Source organism: Mauremys mutica, chromosome 1, assembly GCF_020497125.1.
Source record: "Mauremys mutica isolate MM-2020 ecotype Southern chromosome 1, ASM2049712v1, whole genome shotgun sequence".
NCBI classification, from domain to species: Eukaryota; Metazoa; Chordata; order Testudines; family Geoemydidae; genus Mauremys; species Mauremys mutica.
Genome location: NC_059072.1, coordinates 15,183,718 through 15,202,597, shown reverse-complemented (window position 1 = coordinate 15,202,597; position 18,880 = coordinate 15,183,718). Strand labels below are relative to the sequence as shown.

The 18,880-nt window shown below is 39.3% G+C and overlaps 1 protein-coding gene across 5 annotated transcripts in view; it reads left to right on the top strand.

The window, feature by feature from the left end:
- Positions 1–18,880, top strand: part of USP6NL (USP6 N-terminal like) — a 221,736-nt gene that overhangs the window by 5,136 nt on the left and 197,720 nt on the right. For 4 of the 5 annotated variants that reach the window (XM_044979184.1, XM_044979164.1, XM_044979173.1 and 1 more), the window contains exon 2: positions 634–723. In XM_044979184.1, the coding sequence (XP_044835119.1) occupies positions 720–723 (4 nt within the window). In that variant the 5' untranslated portion in view covers positions 634–719. Of the gene's footprint in view, positions 1–224; positions 422–633; positions 724–18,880 lie in introns of all 5 variants that reach the window. The other variant, XM_044979193.1, reaches the window with a different exon arrangement.

Genomic DNA, 18,880 nt, shown 5'->3' with positions numbered 1-18,880 from the left:
ATGTATTGTTGATTTTTTTTTTTTTTTTTTTAACATCTGTCCTACTTAGATGTCTTGTTTAGTTTTGGATTTTTATTTTTGACAGGTGTGATGGCTTACACTCACACTAGATGGAGTTGTCACTTTTCATGACTTGGTTTCTGGGAGGAGGGGGGGAAGTATTAGAAGTTAATGCCAAAACCATATTTATTTGCTAAATTTTGTGTGTGGTCGTCTCGTTATAGAATACTTTTTACTGCATCTTACTGCTAACTGAATTTACTTGGGAAGAAGTATGACTTTTATAATAACGCTACAGCTACTAGAAAAAATGTGCTCAATCTTGTATTTCATGCCTGATGAACATTTATTACCCATAAGGGAGCAGTTACAGTTTATGAATTAGTCTTTGAAGATCTACTGGAATGACTCTTACAAGAAAGTGAGAATTTTAGAAGATTAAATTTCAAGAATGTTGTTTCATATCATAAAACAATGAAATCCAATAATTAACAGACACTTTTTTTGGTGCGAGGTTTCTTTCTTAAGAAAGGGGATGACAGACTAATAAGGAAATAACTTGTTTTGAAAGAATCATTTTTAATTGTTTGGGTATAAGTTGTGAGAATAATACCCTTTTCTTTCTTTGTTCAGGACATGTATACCTCTGAGAAACCTTTTCCAAGAAGATACTTTGGTTCTATACCTGTCTCGGGCTATATGCAAAGAAGTTTCCAGTCATGAGTGAGTAAATTCCTTTATTTGACCATAGCTTCATAATAGTCAGAGTTGAAAGTAAGGATTTGTAAAACTTATATCATAGTTTAAAAGAAACCTAAGCCTCTGTATTAGGTTTTGAAAGTTCCTCTTTCAAAAAAATGTTTAGGTAGAATTGACATCTGAAAAGCTTCCTCTTTCATTTTAAAAACAATAAGCCAAGGGTTGGTCAAGGTGATTCTTAAACCAAAAAAAAAAAAAAAATTATTGATTAGAATGCATATTATGAACAATAAAAAATATGGTAATTTATTTGTTTTTATAAGAGTTGCTATGCTGACAAGACTTTTTTGGTATAATTTAGGGAGGAAAATTCTGAAACAAGTTGATCTTGTTCATTTGAATCAAATATGCCACAGGCTTTGAGCTAGAAAACTTCTTTGTGCTACTAAAGAACTCCAAAATACGTGGGTGTCCACTAAATTAGAATATTTGGTACAAATCCAGGATAAAATGAAGGGATTTCATTTAAGGGAACAGGGAAATATATTTACCAAGTTCCAGTGAAAAGGTGTGAAAGCAAATGTGCTTTGGCCTGTGTTTAGGAGGCCTGAGCTGGAGAATCTGATGATGTCTGGCAAAAAATAGAGAAGGAAGGAAGCCAAAAGCTCCAGTATCGGGCCTAAGGCCATATTTGATTATGGAGATTTCTCTTTTGTTCTTTGCTAGCAAATTGAGGTGGTGTGGTTGGTGGTTTTTTTTTGTGTGTGTTGTTTATTAGGGAGTTTCACACTGGTAAGACCTAGTAAAATCCATGACAGTAACGCTATCTGGAGTTACATTCCATAGAAACGACAGTGAAACCTCTTAGTACAGCCTTTTTACAATTACAAGTATTATGTAATCAGAAGGCAATATCAAGTTTAGTTCAAGACTCAATCTGCTTCTAAAGTGTGAGTCCAGTGGTTTATGTCTTGTTTTAAATCTGTTACTTCACTTCCCAGTACAAAGAACTACAATGGTATTCCTCTTTCTACCTGTGTGAGCAATAGCTAACTAATAAAACCATGTCCATGACAGTGAAGTCTTCATTAACAACATGGGCATGCACAGAACCCCTGGCCTAGATCCCCCGCCTATTGAACACATTGGCAAAAGTCCCATTCATTTCTAACATAGCCCTTGCTTATATAGCTTTGTTTGAAGAAAAACAGATGTTAATTTCAGCTCCATTCAGAACAAGGGAAAAACATTTTTTCTTGTCAATTAGAAAAGGGCAAAACTGATAGAGTAAATATTAATTGATCTGCCCCCCCATATCCCCCCCCCAAAAAAGAGTGTAGCTATCTAAAAAGAATGATCAGGTTAATTTATTGAATTTAAGTGTTGTTATTTAGCTGCTACTGTGGTTGGATGCGGTTTCTTTATGTAAAATAAGTAAAATGTTTTCTCCTGCACACAGCAGTTTGCATGGGATCTGGTTCTGTTTAAAACATTTATAATATTGCATAAATAACACGCTTCACTGATGATTCTTATTAAATATACCAAGCATTCCATAAACTTGCCTATACCAGTTTGTCAAACGCTACTAGATTAGTCTTCCTTGATCTGATACAGCATCAAGGACACTGTCCGTGTCTGGTGAAGTGTGGATATTTGTTTTGATAAATTTTATTTCCTCTCAGAGCATAGTTGCTATGTCAGTCTGGTTCATAAAGTATTCTTGTGATTGTTGTTTATAGAGTCATTGCAGGTTTTGTAACAATGAATGATTTCAGTGGGAGTTTTGGTTGATTATGGACTGGAGGATTTGGCCTGATATTGGGAAGCATAAGAAGTCCATTCTGCAAATCAGTTGAGATAAAAGTTAATACTAGCATTGCTAAGGCCAATATTGTCAACTGTGACCACAGATTTGGGGTGCTAGTCTGAGGTTCTTTAGACCTGATTTTTCAGAAGTGCTGAGTGGGGAGCTATGAATGCTCAGCACCTTTCGAATATCCAACCTCAAGCATCTCAAGTTGGACATCTGAAATCAGTGTCTGTTTCTGAAAATTGGGCAATTTTTGTTTATTGGCATTAATGTTACTCAGTATGTAGTCACCTGTATTCAGGGGAGCAGCATCTCTCTGTCAGGTACAGATGTTCCTTTCCATGATAAGTCATGGATTTCAAGGACAGAGTTGTAAAGATGCCTTTTCCTCTAAATAAGATGAGAGGAGAATGTTTATTTACAGATGTTAGCTGTAGGAAGTATTACAACTCTACTGGTTGGAGGAAGCATTAGTTAAAGTTTGCTTCCTTAAAAATGTCTTGCAGTAAGAGTTGTTCCCTATAATATTAGACTATGCTCTTCCAAATGTCTTGTAGACTCAGAGGTATTTCCCATATCAGTGAAAAGGTATTTACTTGTATCTCTCAACATGTAAATTATGTCATTAATCACCCATGTGTTGAGAAGAGCTAGGGTCTTATATCTTCAGTCAGATACCTTAAAGTAGTTTAACTATGCGGTTCTCATTTTTCCTAATTTTCACACCTGGTAGTGAAGTTCCAAATGCACATTTGATGTGTAATATATAATATTAAAATTTCAGTCTCTTTAATTTGCAATGAAGTATTTTAGATTATATTGTCCGTTTTACAATCCGAACAGTGTGATTGAACATAAAAGCTAACATGTGAGGCCTTGGTACTGAAGATGCTTATTGATAACTTTTGAGCATGTGAGTAGTTTCGATTGACTTCATTGGGACTACTCTTGGTCTGAAAGCTAGGCTGCAATAGTGCAAACACTTATAGACTTAAGTGAAGAATATCTATGGAAACATAGAATCCATCATACACAGAAGTTATGGCCCATGGATAATTTTTAATAGATTATCTCACATGTTCAAATTAAAGTGGCTTTTATTGAAGTATTTGTTTCACTGGGTTGATATCTAGTGCTTTTTATACATCTGCTGGGTTTACAGAAAGACAATTAAATCCAGCTGTCAAATCATGCATATAGTAAAATTGTTATTTTTACAGTGTGACAACTAGATGATACATGGAAGACATGGTAAAAATGTATATTATGTTGAAGTTAGACTATTTAGGGTTCATTTCATATTTAAATATTTAAAGAAATTGCTTATTGTAAAAATCCTGGCTGTACCTAATCTTGCTAAAATCCCACAAGCAGGAGTTTGTTCAATCTGTTTGTAATTTTTTTTCTTCTTAGTGACATTTAGCTGCAGGAAACTTTACAGGCTCTCATTACAATTTTCCTATGATTACAGGCTCTCTGCTTTTAGTGTTTTTTTTCTTCTTTTTTTTTTTGATTACTCCATTGAAGGAAGAGAAGGTCAGCACAGTGAATTTTATTCTTTGAGCTGCTACATTAACTTGAAATTTAGAAACAATGAAATTTAAATGTTAGTATACACTGTTGTACTAAATACTATCATTCTTGCAACAAGCTGCTGACAGCTTCATTTTTTTAAATCAATGGGATGTAGTACTAAGGCTCTTTCCTCCCTCCCCTCAGATCCCTCCAAATAAACTCTGCTGTCATAGTTATTTGGACAAATTGATTCTGCTTTGACTATGTGTTTTTGTACATCAGTTTCCCACACACCCCAAAATCTTACAATGCACAAGTTTGGGAAAATAACTTGCTGTTTTGCATGCTTCAGTAACATTTCTTACTTTAAAGCTATGTTGGGCTTTATATGTGTAGGGCAAGAACTCTGATGTCTTTATTTGGAAAGTGGATGCCACTGCAATCTAAATATTGCTGCCTTCATATAAGAACAGACAAGGTGGGACTAGTAATGATGAGATCTGAAGCCTTTCACTTCTAGGCCAATGTACATTATAGATGGTGGTAACATGTTCTGTGGATAAAGTGGACTCAGCTGTCAACCTGACACTTTTTCATGAGAAATAAACTCATACATAGACCAAAGAACAAAAAAAAGGGGATGGGGAGGGCCTAGAGAGAATGGAGCAGACAGGCACCATAGAGAAAAGCATTGCATGTACACATTTGCTCACATAGCTGCAATTGAGAACTGAATATCCTGGGCCTCTGGTTTTTGTACAGTTTCCTGGCATTTGCACATACCTTATCCTGTTAAACAGGATCTGAATTTTGGGTTATACACCTCTATCCCGATATAACGTGACCCGATATAACACGAATTCGAATATAACATGGTAAAGCAGTGCTTGGGGGGGCGGGACTGCGCACTCTGGCGGATCAAAGCAGGTTTGATATAACGCGGTTTCACCTATAACGTGGTAAGATTTTTTTGGCTCCCGAGGACAGCGTTATATCGGGGTAGAGGTGTATTTTCAGTTTTTCTAAGCCAGGTTGTGTTTGGAGTGAACTTGGAGAGGGTCAGTTAAGGTGTTCTGTAACACAAATGCTGGCAGACACACAGTTCTCTGTGCTATCATGAAGTGTGAGGCTGTTATGTACTTTGTGTATTCCATAATAAAGAGTTTTGCAAATAACTCGAAGACTGATTAAAAAGCTTTTTTAAAATACTTCATTACAGCTGCTGCCAGTGAGTTGCAATAGAAAATCAAAAAAAGAAAAGAGACCAAGTGGCTCATATCCCCAAATAAACTGCATCCCTTGGAAAAAGAAAAAGTGAATTTAAATGTACTTATAATGAAGGGTAATAAAGAGCTGCCAAAGAAGATTGTTATGCAATGTATTGAGTTATTTGTACTATCATTTTTAACAACACACAGCTTTATAAATTCTGCCTAAATGTATGTTTTATGAATGTGACTTTTTTCCAAGAGCTGTCCTAACTTCACAGGATAGTATATTTTCTTCGAGTCATTATATTTCTAAAGAATAGGAAGATGAAAAAATGAAGTTTTTGTTTCCGACTCTTTATCCCTGAAATTTGAAAACACTAATCAGATATCAAAAGCTTGGTGATGGAACCATGGGGGACTCTATCCTGGGAAACAGTGACTCTGAAAAGACTTGAGCAGTCCTGATGGATAATCAGCTGATCCTGAGCTCCCAGTACGATGCTGTGGCCAAAAGGGCTAATGCAATCCTTGGATGTATAAACAGGAGACTCTTGAATAGAAAGGTTATTTTACTCTGGAATGCTGTGTCCAGTTCTGGTGTTCACAATTCAGGAAGGGTGTTGATAAATTGGAGAGGGTTCAGAGGTTAGCCACAAAGAATGATTAAAGGATTAGAAAACATGCCTTTATAGTGATATTCAAGGAGCTCAATCTATTATTTTAACAGAGAGAAGTTGAAGGGATGACTTGATCATAGTCTCTAAGAATCTACATGTGGAACAAATATTAATAATGTGCTCTTCAGTCTAATGGAGAAATGTATAACATAATCTGGTTGAAGCTAGACTAATTCAGACTGGAAATAAGGTGTAAATGTTTGACAATGAGTGTAATTAAACACTGGAACAATTTACCAAAGGTTGTGGTGGATTCTTCATAAGTAGTGGTTTTTAAATGAATTGCATGTTTTTCTTAAAAATCTGCTCTGGGAATTATTTTTGGGGAAGTTCTATGGCCTGTGTGGTATGGGAGGTCAGACTAGATGCTCACAGTAGTCTCTTCTGACCTTGGAATCTATGAATCCATGAATTTGGAATTCTGAGGAGCTGTAGTGCCTACAAATTCACAAATGCTTAGATTGAAAAACTCAAGATGTATTCACAGTGAAATAGTGGAATATTTTAGGGATCACAGTTATTTCTGGGTTGTTGGGGTTTTTTAAATATCAGGAATGAACCAAAATTGACCAGTTAACGATAAACTAACCACTATTTTGTCTTAAAACTTCTGTGATTGACAACATTCAGTGCAGGGTACTTACAAAGGGAAATTTTATACTGTATATTTTGGAGGATTGTCATCCCTGGGGTGCAGTCTGGGAGCTATAGGAACTGCTGTGCCCCCTAACCAGTCAGCTGGGTTGGCTCTTCTCACATTGCTCTGCTGGTGATTCAGCCAGCCTCTCCAGGCCCTATCATCACCCAACATGACCGCATGTGGCACCACACACCCAACTGAGCTACCTGAGTGCTTTACCTAAGCCACTCAAAGACAAACAGCCAATTTCCCAGCTCCTGAGCCTTGTACCCTTGCTGGAGTACAAACCCAGAATTATACAGTCTTGTGCTGCACAGGGATTTGTACAATGCAAGCTCATTAATATATTCACTTCCCCCTCAACACTGAAAAGATATGCAACAGCCTTTGTTTACAGAACTAAGATTTTCCCAGACACTTCACTCAAAACACACTGGTTAAGATAAAACCTAAAACAAGCTTATTAACCACAGAAAGATAGATTTCAAGTGATTATAAGTGATAGCAAACTGATCAAAGCAGATTACCTAGCAAATAAATAAAAATCCGCAAACTAAACCTAATATGCTAGATAGATGGGATTTGAATTAGCAATTTCTCATCCTGACTGATGATACAAGCAGCTCACCCAAGTTTCCATACACAGGCTAGAAATCCCTTTAGCCTGGGACCAGCACTTCTCCCAGTTCAGTCTTTGTTCCTCAGGTGTTTCCAGGAGTTTTCATTTGTGGGGAGTGAGGCCAAGAGATGATGTCACTCCCCAACTTACATAGTTTTTCCATATGGTGGGAACCCTTTGTTCCAAACTCAGTTCCCAGTTTAGCTTGCGGGAAAAATACAGGTACCAAAATGGAGTTCAATGTCAGGTGGTCTGGTCACATGCCCTTGCATACCTTGCTGAGTCATAGCAGCCATAACTCATAGGCTGGGTGAAACGCTAAGGAAGGATAAGCTCTTCTGTGGTCCATTTTCTTTGTTGATGAGCCATTAGCACTGTCTAGCTTCTTCATTGTTGTACCTGAAAGGCTAGTTGTGGGTGTTACCCAGAGTAAGCACATTTGAAATACAGATATAGAGTCAATATTCATAACGTCAGATACAAAAATGATGCATGTACACAAATAGGATAATCATATTCAGCAAATCATAACTTTTCCAATGACCTCACGTGACCCATCTTGTACAAAATGCATCATAATTATGTCAAAATCGTATCACAATCATATTACTATAATTAATATGGGATACAGTGTCATACATATTTTGCTTGAAAAGACCTGTGAACTGCCTCTTCCTGAAGTTACACAGAAGAGGAATTTAATAGTAACTTGGTGTGGCAGGCTCTCAGGTCTCAAGGAGAAAGAATAGGATAATCATGTTAAGCCTAATCATGGGCATAGTAGAAAGACAGCGTAAATAGTTAAAAACTTAAATCTGTACTTAGTTACCTTTTTCACTTAAATATTTTTCCTTTCAGGGGTTAATACTTTCCTCTCTTGCTGTTTTATTCGTGGCATATCTTGCCTTTCAGTCTACTTTTCTCTTCCTTCGGTCTGCAGTTTTTTACTTTAATTTCCACTCTTTTTAGATACTGACTGTGGATGGTGGGTCAGCTGGCTGGCTTCTCTGCACTTCAGAGATTGCAATCCGCGCTAGAGGGAACAGTGGTTACAGCAATAGCACCACGCTAAAGGCAGGTGTCTGGCCTAAATGGAGAATTGGTGTTTAGGTCAGAATTACTATGGAAGCTTTCTCATCTTTGAGAAAAGGCCTTGACTGAGCTGTAATTAGGAAGTTCTGGAGAGAACAGAGATTGGACTAAGATACTGTATCTTAATATGTAGAGCACTTGAAAGTGGAATTTCTGTCAGCTGATATATAGAAAAATGTAAGTTACTATCACTCCCATAATCTTTTTTTCTAGAACATCATAAACTATAAGTTACTTTTTAATATTATTTGTGGGTAAACTTCACTGAGATCAGTACTAGACACCTCACATAGCTAGATTATACTGCCTTTGTCTAGTGATGTCTGGTAACTTAATTTCGGTGCTGTGCTTGAAAGTGTGAAGCACTGTCTAAGTGCTAAGTATCCTACCTACTTTATAGCAAACTGTCAGACAGCCAGTTAGAGGCTGTATTTTGGGTCTGCAAAACAGTGTGATAACACTATGTCACAATGATGAATTGCTAAAGGGAAGTGGCCTCCACAGACAAGATCCTGTCCACTGATCTATACCTCTTAAGTAAAGAGTCCCAGAGCATATTATGTTATAGTGTGACTTCTGTTCGAGTGGATGAGGTGATTCTACATTGACTATATTTCAACACTGCAAAAATTTGAGGAAATAACTTATTCTCTTGTGCCTTGATTTTACCCTTGCAGATAAGAAAATCCCTTTTGCTGCTTGTCAAGCAAGTGGCAACCAATAGAAAATGAGCATTTTGGTAATACACCGAGGGCTAACTCCACTTTTCACTCCATAGGACAATTATGCTTCATGCCTCTGAGGAAGTGAGCCAAATAGAGGCTTTTTTGATCATGGTGTTTTTTTTTCCCAGCAAGTGCCTTTTTTTGTTCATCACCAGCTTTTTGGAAAGCTATTTTGTTTCCCTTATGTGGGTCTTCTTTTAGACTGAAGACATTTTGTTTAGTTCAGTACATTGCCATGTTGTTGTCTGTTCTTGGGAAGAATGGACGTTAGTGCCTTACATACAGTGACATCCTTCAGGACCCTATAGCGAGGTCTTCCTGTCCCACTTGTCAAAGGAGGAAGAGCTGCCACTGTGAAATGGCAGCTCCTTCCTTTTGAATTTGTGGGCAATTAGGCTTCTACAACCACAGCGTCTTTAGCAATATAGCATCTAATTCTAAGGTAAACTTCTGCAGCCTCTCCCTGGCACAGGGATAGCATGATTTCTCTGAAGAGGAATTGGAGGATAGCAAGTCTTACTGAATCAAGGCATGCGTTTGCTGATAGATCTTGTGTATTAAGCTGGGTCCGTACGAGAGACTTCAGCTGACATATCTACATTGATCAGGGGTGGAGGGGAGGGATAGCTCAGTGGTTTGAGCATTGACCTACTAAACCCAGGGTTGTGAGTTCAATCCTTGAGGGGGCCACTTAGGGATCTGGGGCAAAAATTGGTCCTGCTAGTGAAGGCAGGGGGCTGGACTCGATGACTTTTCAAGGTCCCTTCCAGTTCTAGGAGATTGGTATCTCTCCAATTATTACTATTACTTTACTATTACTAGGGGTGTGAAGAGGTGCAATCCCTGACCACTATACCTCTTCTGACAGAAGTCCCAACTGTAGGCGCAGCTAAACTGGCAAAGCTGTGCTTTTACTGGTATGGTTTGTTTTGCTCCTGGGGGATGGCTTTACTTTACCAGTACAAAGTGCAGTAATGCTGGCACAGCTGTGTCCACACTAGGAGGGCTATGCCAGTATGTATCGCAGTAAAGGTATACCATCAAAGCCTTCTAAATGTAGATCTGGCTTTAATTTTAGGTTTGGCCTATGTATTCTGAGACACAAACATGTAGTTTAGTCATGGAGGAGAAAAGTGCTATTCTCCCATCTTGGATATTATCCTGTGTAGGAGCTGTTACATGGCTTGTTTAAACACAGAAGTTACACTGGTTTAGTTAAACGGGTATAACTGTATGTGGACACTCTTTCATGTTTAAAACTGGCTTCCCTCAGTTTAGCTTACCCTGGTGGGTTTAAACTGGTGTAATATCCAAATCAAGTTGAACTAATTTAACTAAATTTAACTTAGCACGTTTAGTTAAACTTGTGCAACTTCTGGGTGTAGCCAGACCATTGACACTTGTAGAAACCTCATCTTCACCCTGAACTGTCAGGATAGCTAAACAAGGAAAGCTAGGACAACAGATCTTGTTGGAGGAGATTTCCTCTATTGGATCTCTGAGTATTCAAGGAATGATTTGTCTTTTTAAGACAAAGACCTTTGCACTGAACTCCACATCTGTCCTCTTCAGAAATTCAGATTATTGCCATATCCTCACAATAAGAACCTGAAATAGATTATTTATTAAACATTAAACAAAAAAGCTGTCATAGAATCATAGACTTTAAGGTCAAAAGGGACCATTATGATCATCTAGTCTGACCTCCTGCACAATGCAGGCCACAGAATCTCACCCACCCACCCACTCCTGTATCAAACCTGTCTCTGAGCCATTGAAGTCCTCAGATCATGGTTTAAAGACTTGAAGGTGCAGAGAATCTTCCAGCAAGTGACCCGTGCCCCATGCTGCAGAGGAAGGCAAAACCTCCCCAGGGCTTCTGCCAATCTGCCCTGGAGAAAAATTCCTTCCTGACCCCAAATATGGCAATTAGCTAAACCCTGAACATGCGGGCAAGACTCACCAGCCAGACACCCAGGAAAGAATTCTCTGTAGTAACTCAGTTTCCACCCCATCTAACATCCCATCACAAGCCATTGGGCATATTTCCCACTAGTAGTCAAACACGAATTAATTGCCAAAATTAGGCTATCCCATCATACCATCCCCTCCATAAACTTATCAATCTAAGTCTTGAAGCCAGATATGTCTTTTGCCCCCACTACTCCCCTTGGAAGGCTGTTCCAGAACTTTACTCCTCTGATGGTTAGAAACCTTCATCTAATTCCAAGTCTAAACTTCCTAGTGTCCAGTTTATATCCATTTGTTCTTGTGTCCACATTGGTACTGATCTTAAATAATTCCTCTCCCTCCCTGCTATTTATTCCTCTGATATATTTATAGAGAGCAATCATATCTCCCCTCAGCCTTCTTTTGGTTAGGCTAAACAAGCCAAGCGCTTTGATAGGTTTTCCATTCCTCGTATCATCCTAGTAGCCCTTCTCTGAACCTGTTCCAGTTTGCATTCATCCTTCTTAAACATGGGAGACCAGAACTGCACACAGTATTCCAGATGAGGCCTCACCAGTGCCTTGTATAACGATACTAACACCTCCTTATCTCTACTGGAAATACCTCACCTAATGCAACTCAAGACCATATTAGCTTTTTTCACAGCCATATCACATTGGCGGCTCATAGTCATCCTGCGATCAACCAATACTCTGAGGTCCTTCTCCTCGTCTGTTACTTCCAACTGATGCCTCCCTAGCTTATAACAATAGTTCTTGTTATTAATCCGTAAATGCATGACCTTGCACTTTTCACTATTAGATTTAATCCTATTACTATTACTCCAGTTTACAAGGTCATCCAGATCTTCCTGTATGATATCCCAGTCCTTCTCTGTATTGGCAATACCTCCCAGCTTTGTGTCATCCACAAATTTTATTAGCACAGTCCCACTTTTTGTGCCAAGGTCAGTAATAAAAAGATTAAATAAGATTGGTCCCAAAACCAATCCCTGAGGAACTCCACTAGTAACCTGCATCCAGCCTGATAATTCACCTTTCAGTACGACCCGTTGTAGTCTCCCCTTTAACCAGTTCCTTATCCACCTTTCAATTTTCATATTGATCCCCATCTTTTCCAATTTAACTAATAATTCCCCATGTGGAACCATATCAAATGCCTTACTAAAATCAAGGTAAATTAGATCCACTGCATTTCCTTTGTCTAAAAAAATCTGTTACCTTCTTAAAGGAGGAGATTAAGTTAGTTTGGCACGATCTACCTTTTGTAAACCATGTTGTTTTGTCCCAATTACCATTGACCTCAATGTCCTTGACTACTTTTTCCTTCAAAATTTTTTCCAAGACCTTGCATACTACAGATGTCAAACTGACAGGCCTGAAGTTGCCCAGATCACTTTTTTTCCCTTTCTTAAAGATAGGAACTGTGTTAGCAATTCTCCAGTCATTTAAAATTCTTGCTAATGGGCTTGCAACTTCATGTGCCAGTTCCTTTAATATTCTTGGATGAAGATTATCTGGGCCCCCTGATTTCGTCCCATTAAGCTGTTCGAGTTTGGCTTTGACCTCGGATGTGGTCATAGCTACCTCCATATCCTCATTCCTATTTGTCATCCCACCATTATCCCTAAGCTCCTTATTAGCCTCATTAAAGACTGAGGCAAAGTATTTGTTTAGATATTGGGCCATGCCTAGATTATCCTTAACCTCCACTCCATCCTCAGTGTTTAGCGGTCCCACTTCTTCTTTCTTTGTTTTCTTCTTATTTATATGGCTATAGAGCCTTTTACTATTGATTTTAAATTCCCTTTGCAAGGTCCAACTCTACATGGCTTTTGGCTTTTCTAACTTTATCCCTACGTGTTCTGACCTCAATAAGGTAGCTTTCCTTGCTGATCACTCCCATCTTCCATTCCTTGTAGGCTTTCTTCTTTTTCTTAATTACCTCTCTGAGATGCTTGGTCTACAACTCCTGCCTATGAATTATTTTCCCTTTCTTGGGATGCAGGCTTCTGATAGTTTCTGCAACTTTGACTTGAAGTAATTCCAGGCTTCCTCCACCTCTAGATCCCCAAGTTCTTCATTCCAATCCACTTCTCTAACTAATTTCCTTAATTCTTTAAAGTTAGCCCTTTTGAAATAAAAAACCCTAGTCCAAGATCTATTTTTGTTCATCCTTCCATTTAGTTTAAACTGAATTAGCTCATGGTCGCTCGAAGCAAGGTTGTCCCCTACAACCATTTCTTCTATGAGGTCCTCACTACTCACCAAAACCAAATCTAAAATGGCATCCCCTCTTGTTAGTTCAGCAACTACTTAGTGAAGGAATCCATCAGCTATTGCATCTAGGAAAATCTGAGTCCTATTATTATTACTAGCACTTGTCCTCCAGTCTATAACTGGGAAATTAGTCTCCCATGATCACACAATTCCCATTAGTATTTACTTCATTAAAAACATTAAAGAGGTCTCTATCTATATCCAAATCAGATTCCGGCAGTCTATAGCACACCACAAGCACTATCTCAGGGAAAGCTCTGGTAGCTCTCTTCCCCAGTGTGATTTTTGCCCAGACAGACTCCATTCCATCCCTTCTTATTTCTTTACAGTCTACCTCATCACTGATGTACAGTGCTACTCCACCACCTTTGCCTTTATTTCTGTCTTTACTAAACAGCACATACCCTTCAATACTTGTACTCCAGTCATGACTACTATTCCACCATGTTTCTGTTATCCCTATAATATCCGGTTTCACTTCCTGCACCAGGAACTCTAGTTCTTCCATTTTGTTACCTAGGCTCCTCGCATTGGTGTACAAACATCTTAATTCTTGCTCTTTGGCTTCACTCACATTCTTTACCCGATTAGGCCCAGAGGTTCTGTCGCCAGTATTACCTGTTAGAATTGTATCTACAGTACCCTTCCTCCATATGTCCATTCTCCTACCCAGTGTCCTTTCTTGCTTCATTTTCTTCCCTCTCAATGTTAAAATATGGCGGGGAGATTACCTGGACATCTCCCAACCATCTCCCCCCAATTCCTAGTTTAAAGCTCTCTTAATCAGTTGTGCCAGCCTCCATGCTAGAAGTCTATTTCCCTCCCTACAAGTGACATCCATCCCGAGAGAACAGTCCACTGTCCACGAATGCCTCCTAGTGGCAATACATCCCAAAGCCCTCCTTATAGCACCACTGCCTGAGCCATCTGTTGATCGCCATAATCTTGCCACACCTTTGTTGGCCTTCTCTAGGAACAGGCAGTATCCCACTGAAGATCACCTGAGCTTCGATTTCCTTAAGCGTCTTCCCCAGCCTGGCATAGTCTCCCTTGATACGTTCCAGCGAGAATCTAGCAGTATCATTCGTTCTCACATGAAGGACAATCAGCAGATTCTTTCCCGCTCCCGTTAGGATCCTCTTCAGCCTCAGGTCCACATCCCGTATCTTAGCAGCCAGCAGACAGCACACCCTTCTGTTCTCTGGATCAGCTCTGGTTACAAACCTATTTATTCTTCTCAGTAAAGAGTCCCCAATCACATAGACCTGCCTTTTCCTGGTGACGGTGCGATTCTCCGGTCTATCCCCTGTTCCCTCTGGCTGCAAGTCCTCTCGATTCCTATTCACCCTTGCAATCCTCTGCAACTCATCCTGTATATCTGTTCCAAATGGCACAGGGAATTTTTTGGGTCTATAACTTTTTCAAATTCTCTATCTTTGGTTGTGATGCCTTCAAATAACTACTGTCTTGCATTGCTAGACTGCTGGCCACTTGTGATTACTGAGATCAGTGTTATGACTAATTGATACCTGCACTCTTGACTCTACTGTAACCTTGTCCTCTCCCTGGTGCCATGTTTAATCTAGATCCTAGATTGGGAGCTCTCTGAGGAATGGCCTATCTTTGTACTTTTTGTTTGTACAGCATCTAGTATAATGGGGCCTTGACTGGGGACCTTTAGACACTACTGCAATAGAAATAGTAAGGGCTGGTCTGTGCTAGAAAATTAGGTTGGTTTAACTACATCGGTCATGGGTGTGAAAAATCCACACCCCTGAGTGGTATAGTTAAGTTGACCTAAGTCCCCCTGTCGACAGCTCTAGGTCAACGGAAAAATTATCTTGGGGAGATGGCTGACCTATGCTAGTGGGAAAATCCCTCCCATTGGTGTAGGTAGCTTCTACACTGAAGCACTATAGTGGTGCAGATGCAGCATTTTAAGTGTAGACAAGCCCTAAGTAACAAATATACATCAAATATCTGTCACAGGTGGAAGAGATTCATTTTATCTGAGATTCTTGTCACCAGTGATGATTTCGTCACATTCAGATACTTTCCAAAGATGCAGGACACACGTGCTCATATCTAAAATACAGGAAAAAATGGATAGCTCTAGATGTAAATGTTGGGGCAGCGACCCTCTGTGTTCTCTATACAAAGCACCTACCACAAAGGGTATAGCACCTACCACAAAGGGATCCTGGTCCATGACATGGGCTCCTGGGTGTAGGCAACAGTAGTATAGGTCTCTCGCAACTTACGCGCATTTAACATGCGCGATTTCAGCTTTACGCTGAAAGGCCTGGAGTCCGGGAGGGGGCGTGGCTGCAAGATTTAAAGGTCCTGGGGCACCATCTGTGGCTGGGAGTCCCAGGGCCTTTAAATCACCCAGGGGGCTCCCAGCTGCAGAGGTGGCTGGTAGCCCCTGGGGCGAACTAAAGGGGCCGAGGCTCCAGCCACCGTGGAGCTTTGGGCCCTTTAAATGCCAGCCCCAGCCCGGCTGCCAAAGCTGCGGGCGGGATTTAAAGGGCTCCTCCGTGCTCTCACCGCGGCGGGAAGCCTGGCGGAGCCCTTTAAATCCTGCCCACAGCTCCGGCGGCCGGGTGCGGGGGGGGGAGCTCTTTGAATCCTGTCCGCAGCACCGGTGGCCAGGCATGGGGGGCATTTAAAGGGCTCCACCGGGCTCCCCACTGCGGCGGGAAGCCTGGCGGAGCCCTTTAAATCCCGCCTGCAGCTCTGGCGGGTGGGGGGGATCCCTTTAAATCCCACCCGCAGCTCCAGCGGCGGGACCGGGGGGGGCATTTAAAGGGCTCCACCAGCCCTTTAAATGGCCTCCCGGCCCCGCCGCCGGAGCTGCGGGTGGGATTTAAAGGGCTTGGGGTTTTGACTATATGTGGTTTTTGCTTTACGCGATAACCGCGGAACGGAACGCCCGCCTAAGATGCGACAGACCTGTAATCTCTTGGTGATGTGAATTATCTTCAAATCCATTCATAAGAATATTTTCCCCCTATATGTGAAGGGTTGGGAGGCTTCAGATGGGTTGAAGAGAGATTTCCAAAAGCAACTGATGCTGAGCAAATAGAAAGCTTTCTAATGTGAGTCATGATGTTCTTCTCCTTTTGTCTGTGCTGTTGATCAAGCTATATACAGCATTGCACTGGAAAGACTGAGCAGCCGCCATCCACCAGTGGAATAGAATTGTTGATAGCAGTAAACATTAAGCAACAGCTTTTTAAATGGTACATTTCTTATTGCTCAGATGTTCTAATTCAGCATATCAATTTATTGATTTTAAAGATATGCTTATTTTAAACTACAATGATTGATTTGTGGTTAACCAAAAAGCTATACTACTCTGTGGCATTAGTCTGTTCTTAACATGTTTGCTTATTGGATACAACCTCTTTGATTTGTAGCACAGATAGAAGATGCTGGGGATTGATACCATATGTGGTGTAATGTAAGTAATCCCAGCAGGATTCCACAACTAGTTCTGTTTTTCTTTACATTTAAGATCTTTTCTTTATTTAAACCATCTAACTTGCTGACTCTTAGCTGTTGTTCCAAGAGTGTTTGCAGATGTTTTGTGCATTAGGTAGCTATGTTGAGTGATATTATATCTAGCAGCTGGTCAAAAAGTTGTTTAATCTCTCATTGGAAAAACTAGTTAAAATCCTTGCCTCAAAATTATACAGAAGAATGGCCAGACTGGATCTGTTTTTTGTTGTAGTATTTTTATCCCTATTTGTATAACATTGGTGCATCTCCATTGGAGATAACAAAGGTGATATCATTAAGAGAACACTGGAAACAGGTAGGATGGAGTCTATTTTAAAAAAAAAAAAAGTTGCCTAAACCTGGGTGGGTCATTGGTTGGAAGAATGGGCACTGTCAGACTGAGGCTGCCGACCAGACCACTGAGAACAGCAAGTGTACGGCAATCTGCTGCCTGGAAAAACAGGTGATTGGGGAACTAACCTAACAAAACTTCCACACTCTCCTACATTTTGGTTTTGTTATCTTTACTTTCAGAAAAGGGAGGCCCTGGCTGCCCCTGTACACCCATGTGACTGTCTTTAAAATGAGAGTTGCTGCATACAGAGGCCTTGTGCTTTTCCTGCCCTTTGTCTAGCATTAGTGCAATTCCACTAGTGGTAACAAAGGTGCACAGGTGTTTTTACAATGTTATTTTATAGATAGAGAAATTGAGAGAGAGAGAGAAGTGCAGTAACTTGTAGATGTGGTGTAATCCTAGAGTTAACCATATCTAGCCAACATGTTTTAAAACGCTTTCTATCCTAGTCTACACTAAGTGCCAAATTGTATTTTAACTTACAAGTTAAAATATAACAATATGTTTTTTAAAACACAGTGCTTTGTCTGAGTAAAACTACTAGTACTGGTAAAAAAAAAAAAAATTATGTACAGCAGCAAGTACACCTCCTAAAAACGAAGGTGGAACATTGTGGGTTTCTAGGCTCTGAAAATCAATTTTCCAAATTTAAATGTTTTAAATGGTAAAATCTCTGTATTAGCCCCCTTTTACTATTTATTTTAAATTAATAATTGAGTAAAGAAAGTTTCACTTGTGTGGTGGTATCGGCTGGATTACTATGAAAAGGTAAATAAAATTTCCTTGGTATATAAATCAAAGTGTAATCAAATACATTCAGAAGCCCTCAGTTTAAATACATATCCCTTTGTGTATCTTGGCCTTATTGGGTAAAGGAAAATTCACACTTTAGTGAGCAATATTTATTACTGCTGTCTGTTCTATGCAGCTAATGAATCCACATATTTTGCAATGGTTAAATAAGGTATGGTGTCTTCACTGTAGTGGCTGTGGGCAGCTGCATCCTATTATTTCTTGAATGAAATATCAACAAAGGCATGTTTCATTCAGTGAAGAATTTGATCTTGCTAACAAATAGTGACAGATGGAATTGTGTAGTTACCTTGGTTGTGTGTAAAAGGGTAAAATAATCTTGTTAATATATTTCTCAGCAGAAAATTGAAGAGAGACTATGTTTAAGGACAAAAATATATTTTTTCTACCTTCTCTTTGAATTGATTTATAGTCTTGTTAGTCTTTAATATGGTTTCTTTTGGCACAATATGTAGGTTTTACAGAATTACTTAAAACCACAACGTGAGTATTAAAATGTAGTTGTGAATAACATTAAAGTTGTGACACAAAAGCCAGGATGTACAAGGTTGAGGAAACATCTTGCTGTACCTGTAATCATGATGTTATATTAGTAACTTACATTTCTGCTTTGAATCTCTTTTTTTTGGCTACTGTTTTATTGCAACAACCTCAATTTAATAAAATATTTCTATTTTAATCTTCTAATTTGTAAATTTTCCCTCTGTATATCTGTCAATTGTTAGTGTACATAATTTTAAAAATAGTGTATGAGAAATTGTATACTTTTCTCTTTTCCCTACAAATGTACACTAAGATGAGATTTGGTGCCTGGATTCCTATTAACGTTTCCGTTGATTCCATTTCACTGTTAAATTTTATTAGATGAAATCTGATCTACAAATGAACTGTTAAGATATAACATTTAAAAAATAGATCAGTTAAAACAGTATTTACAGTTGCATGATATTTGGCTTTATTTAAAAAAAGA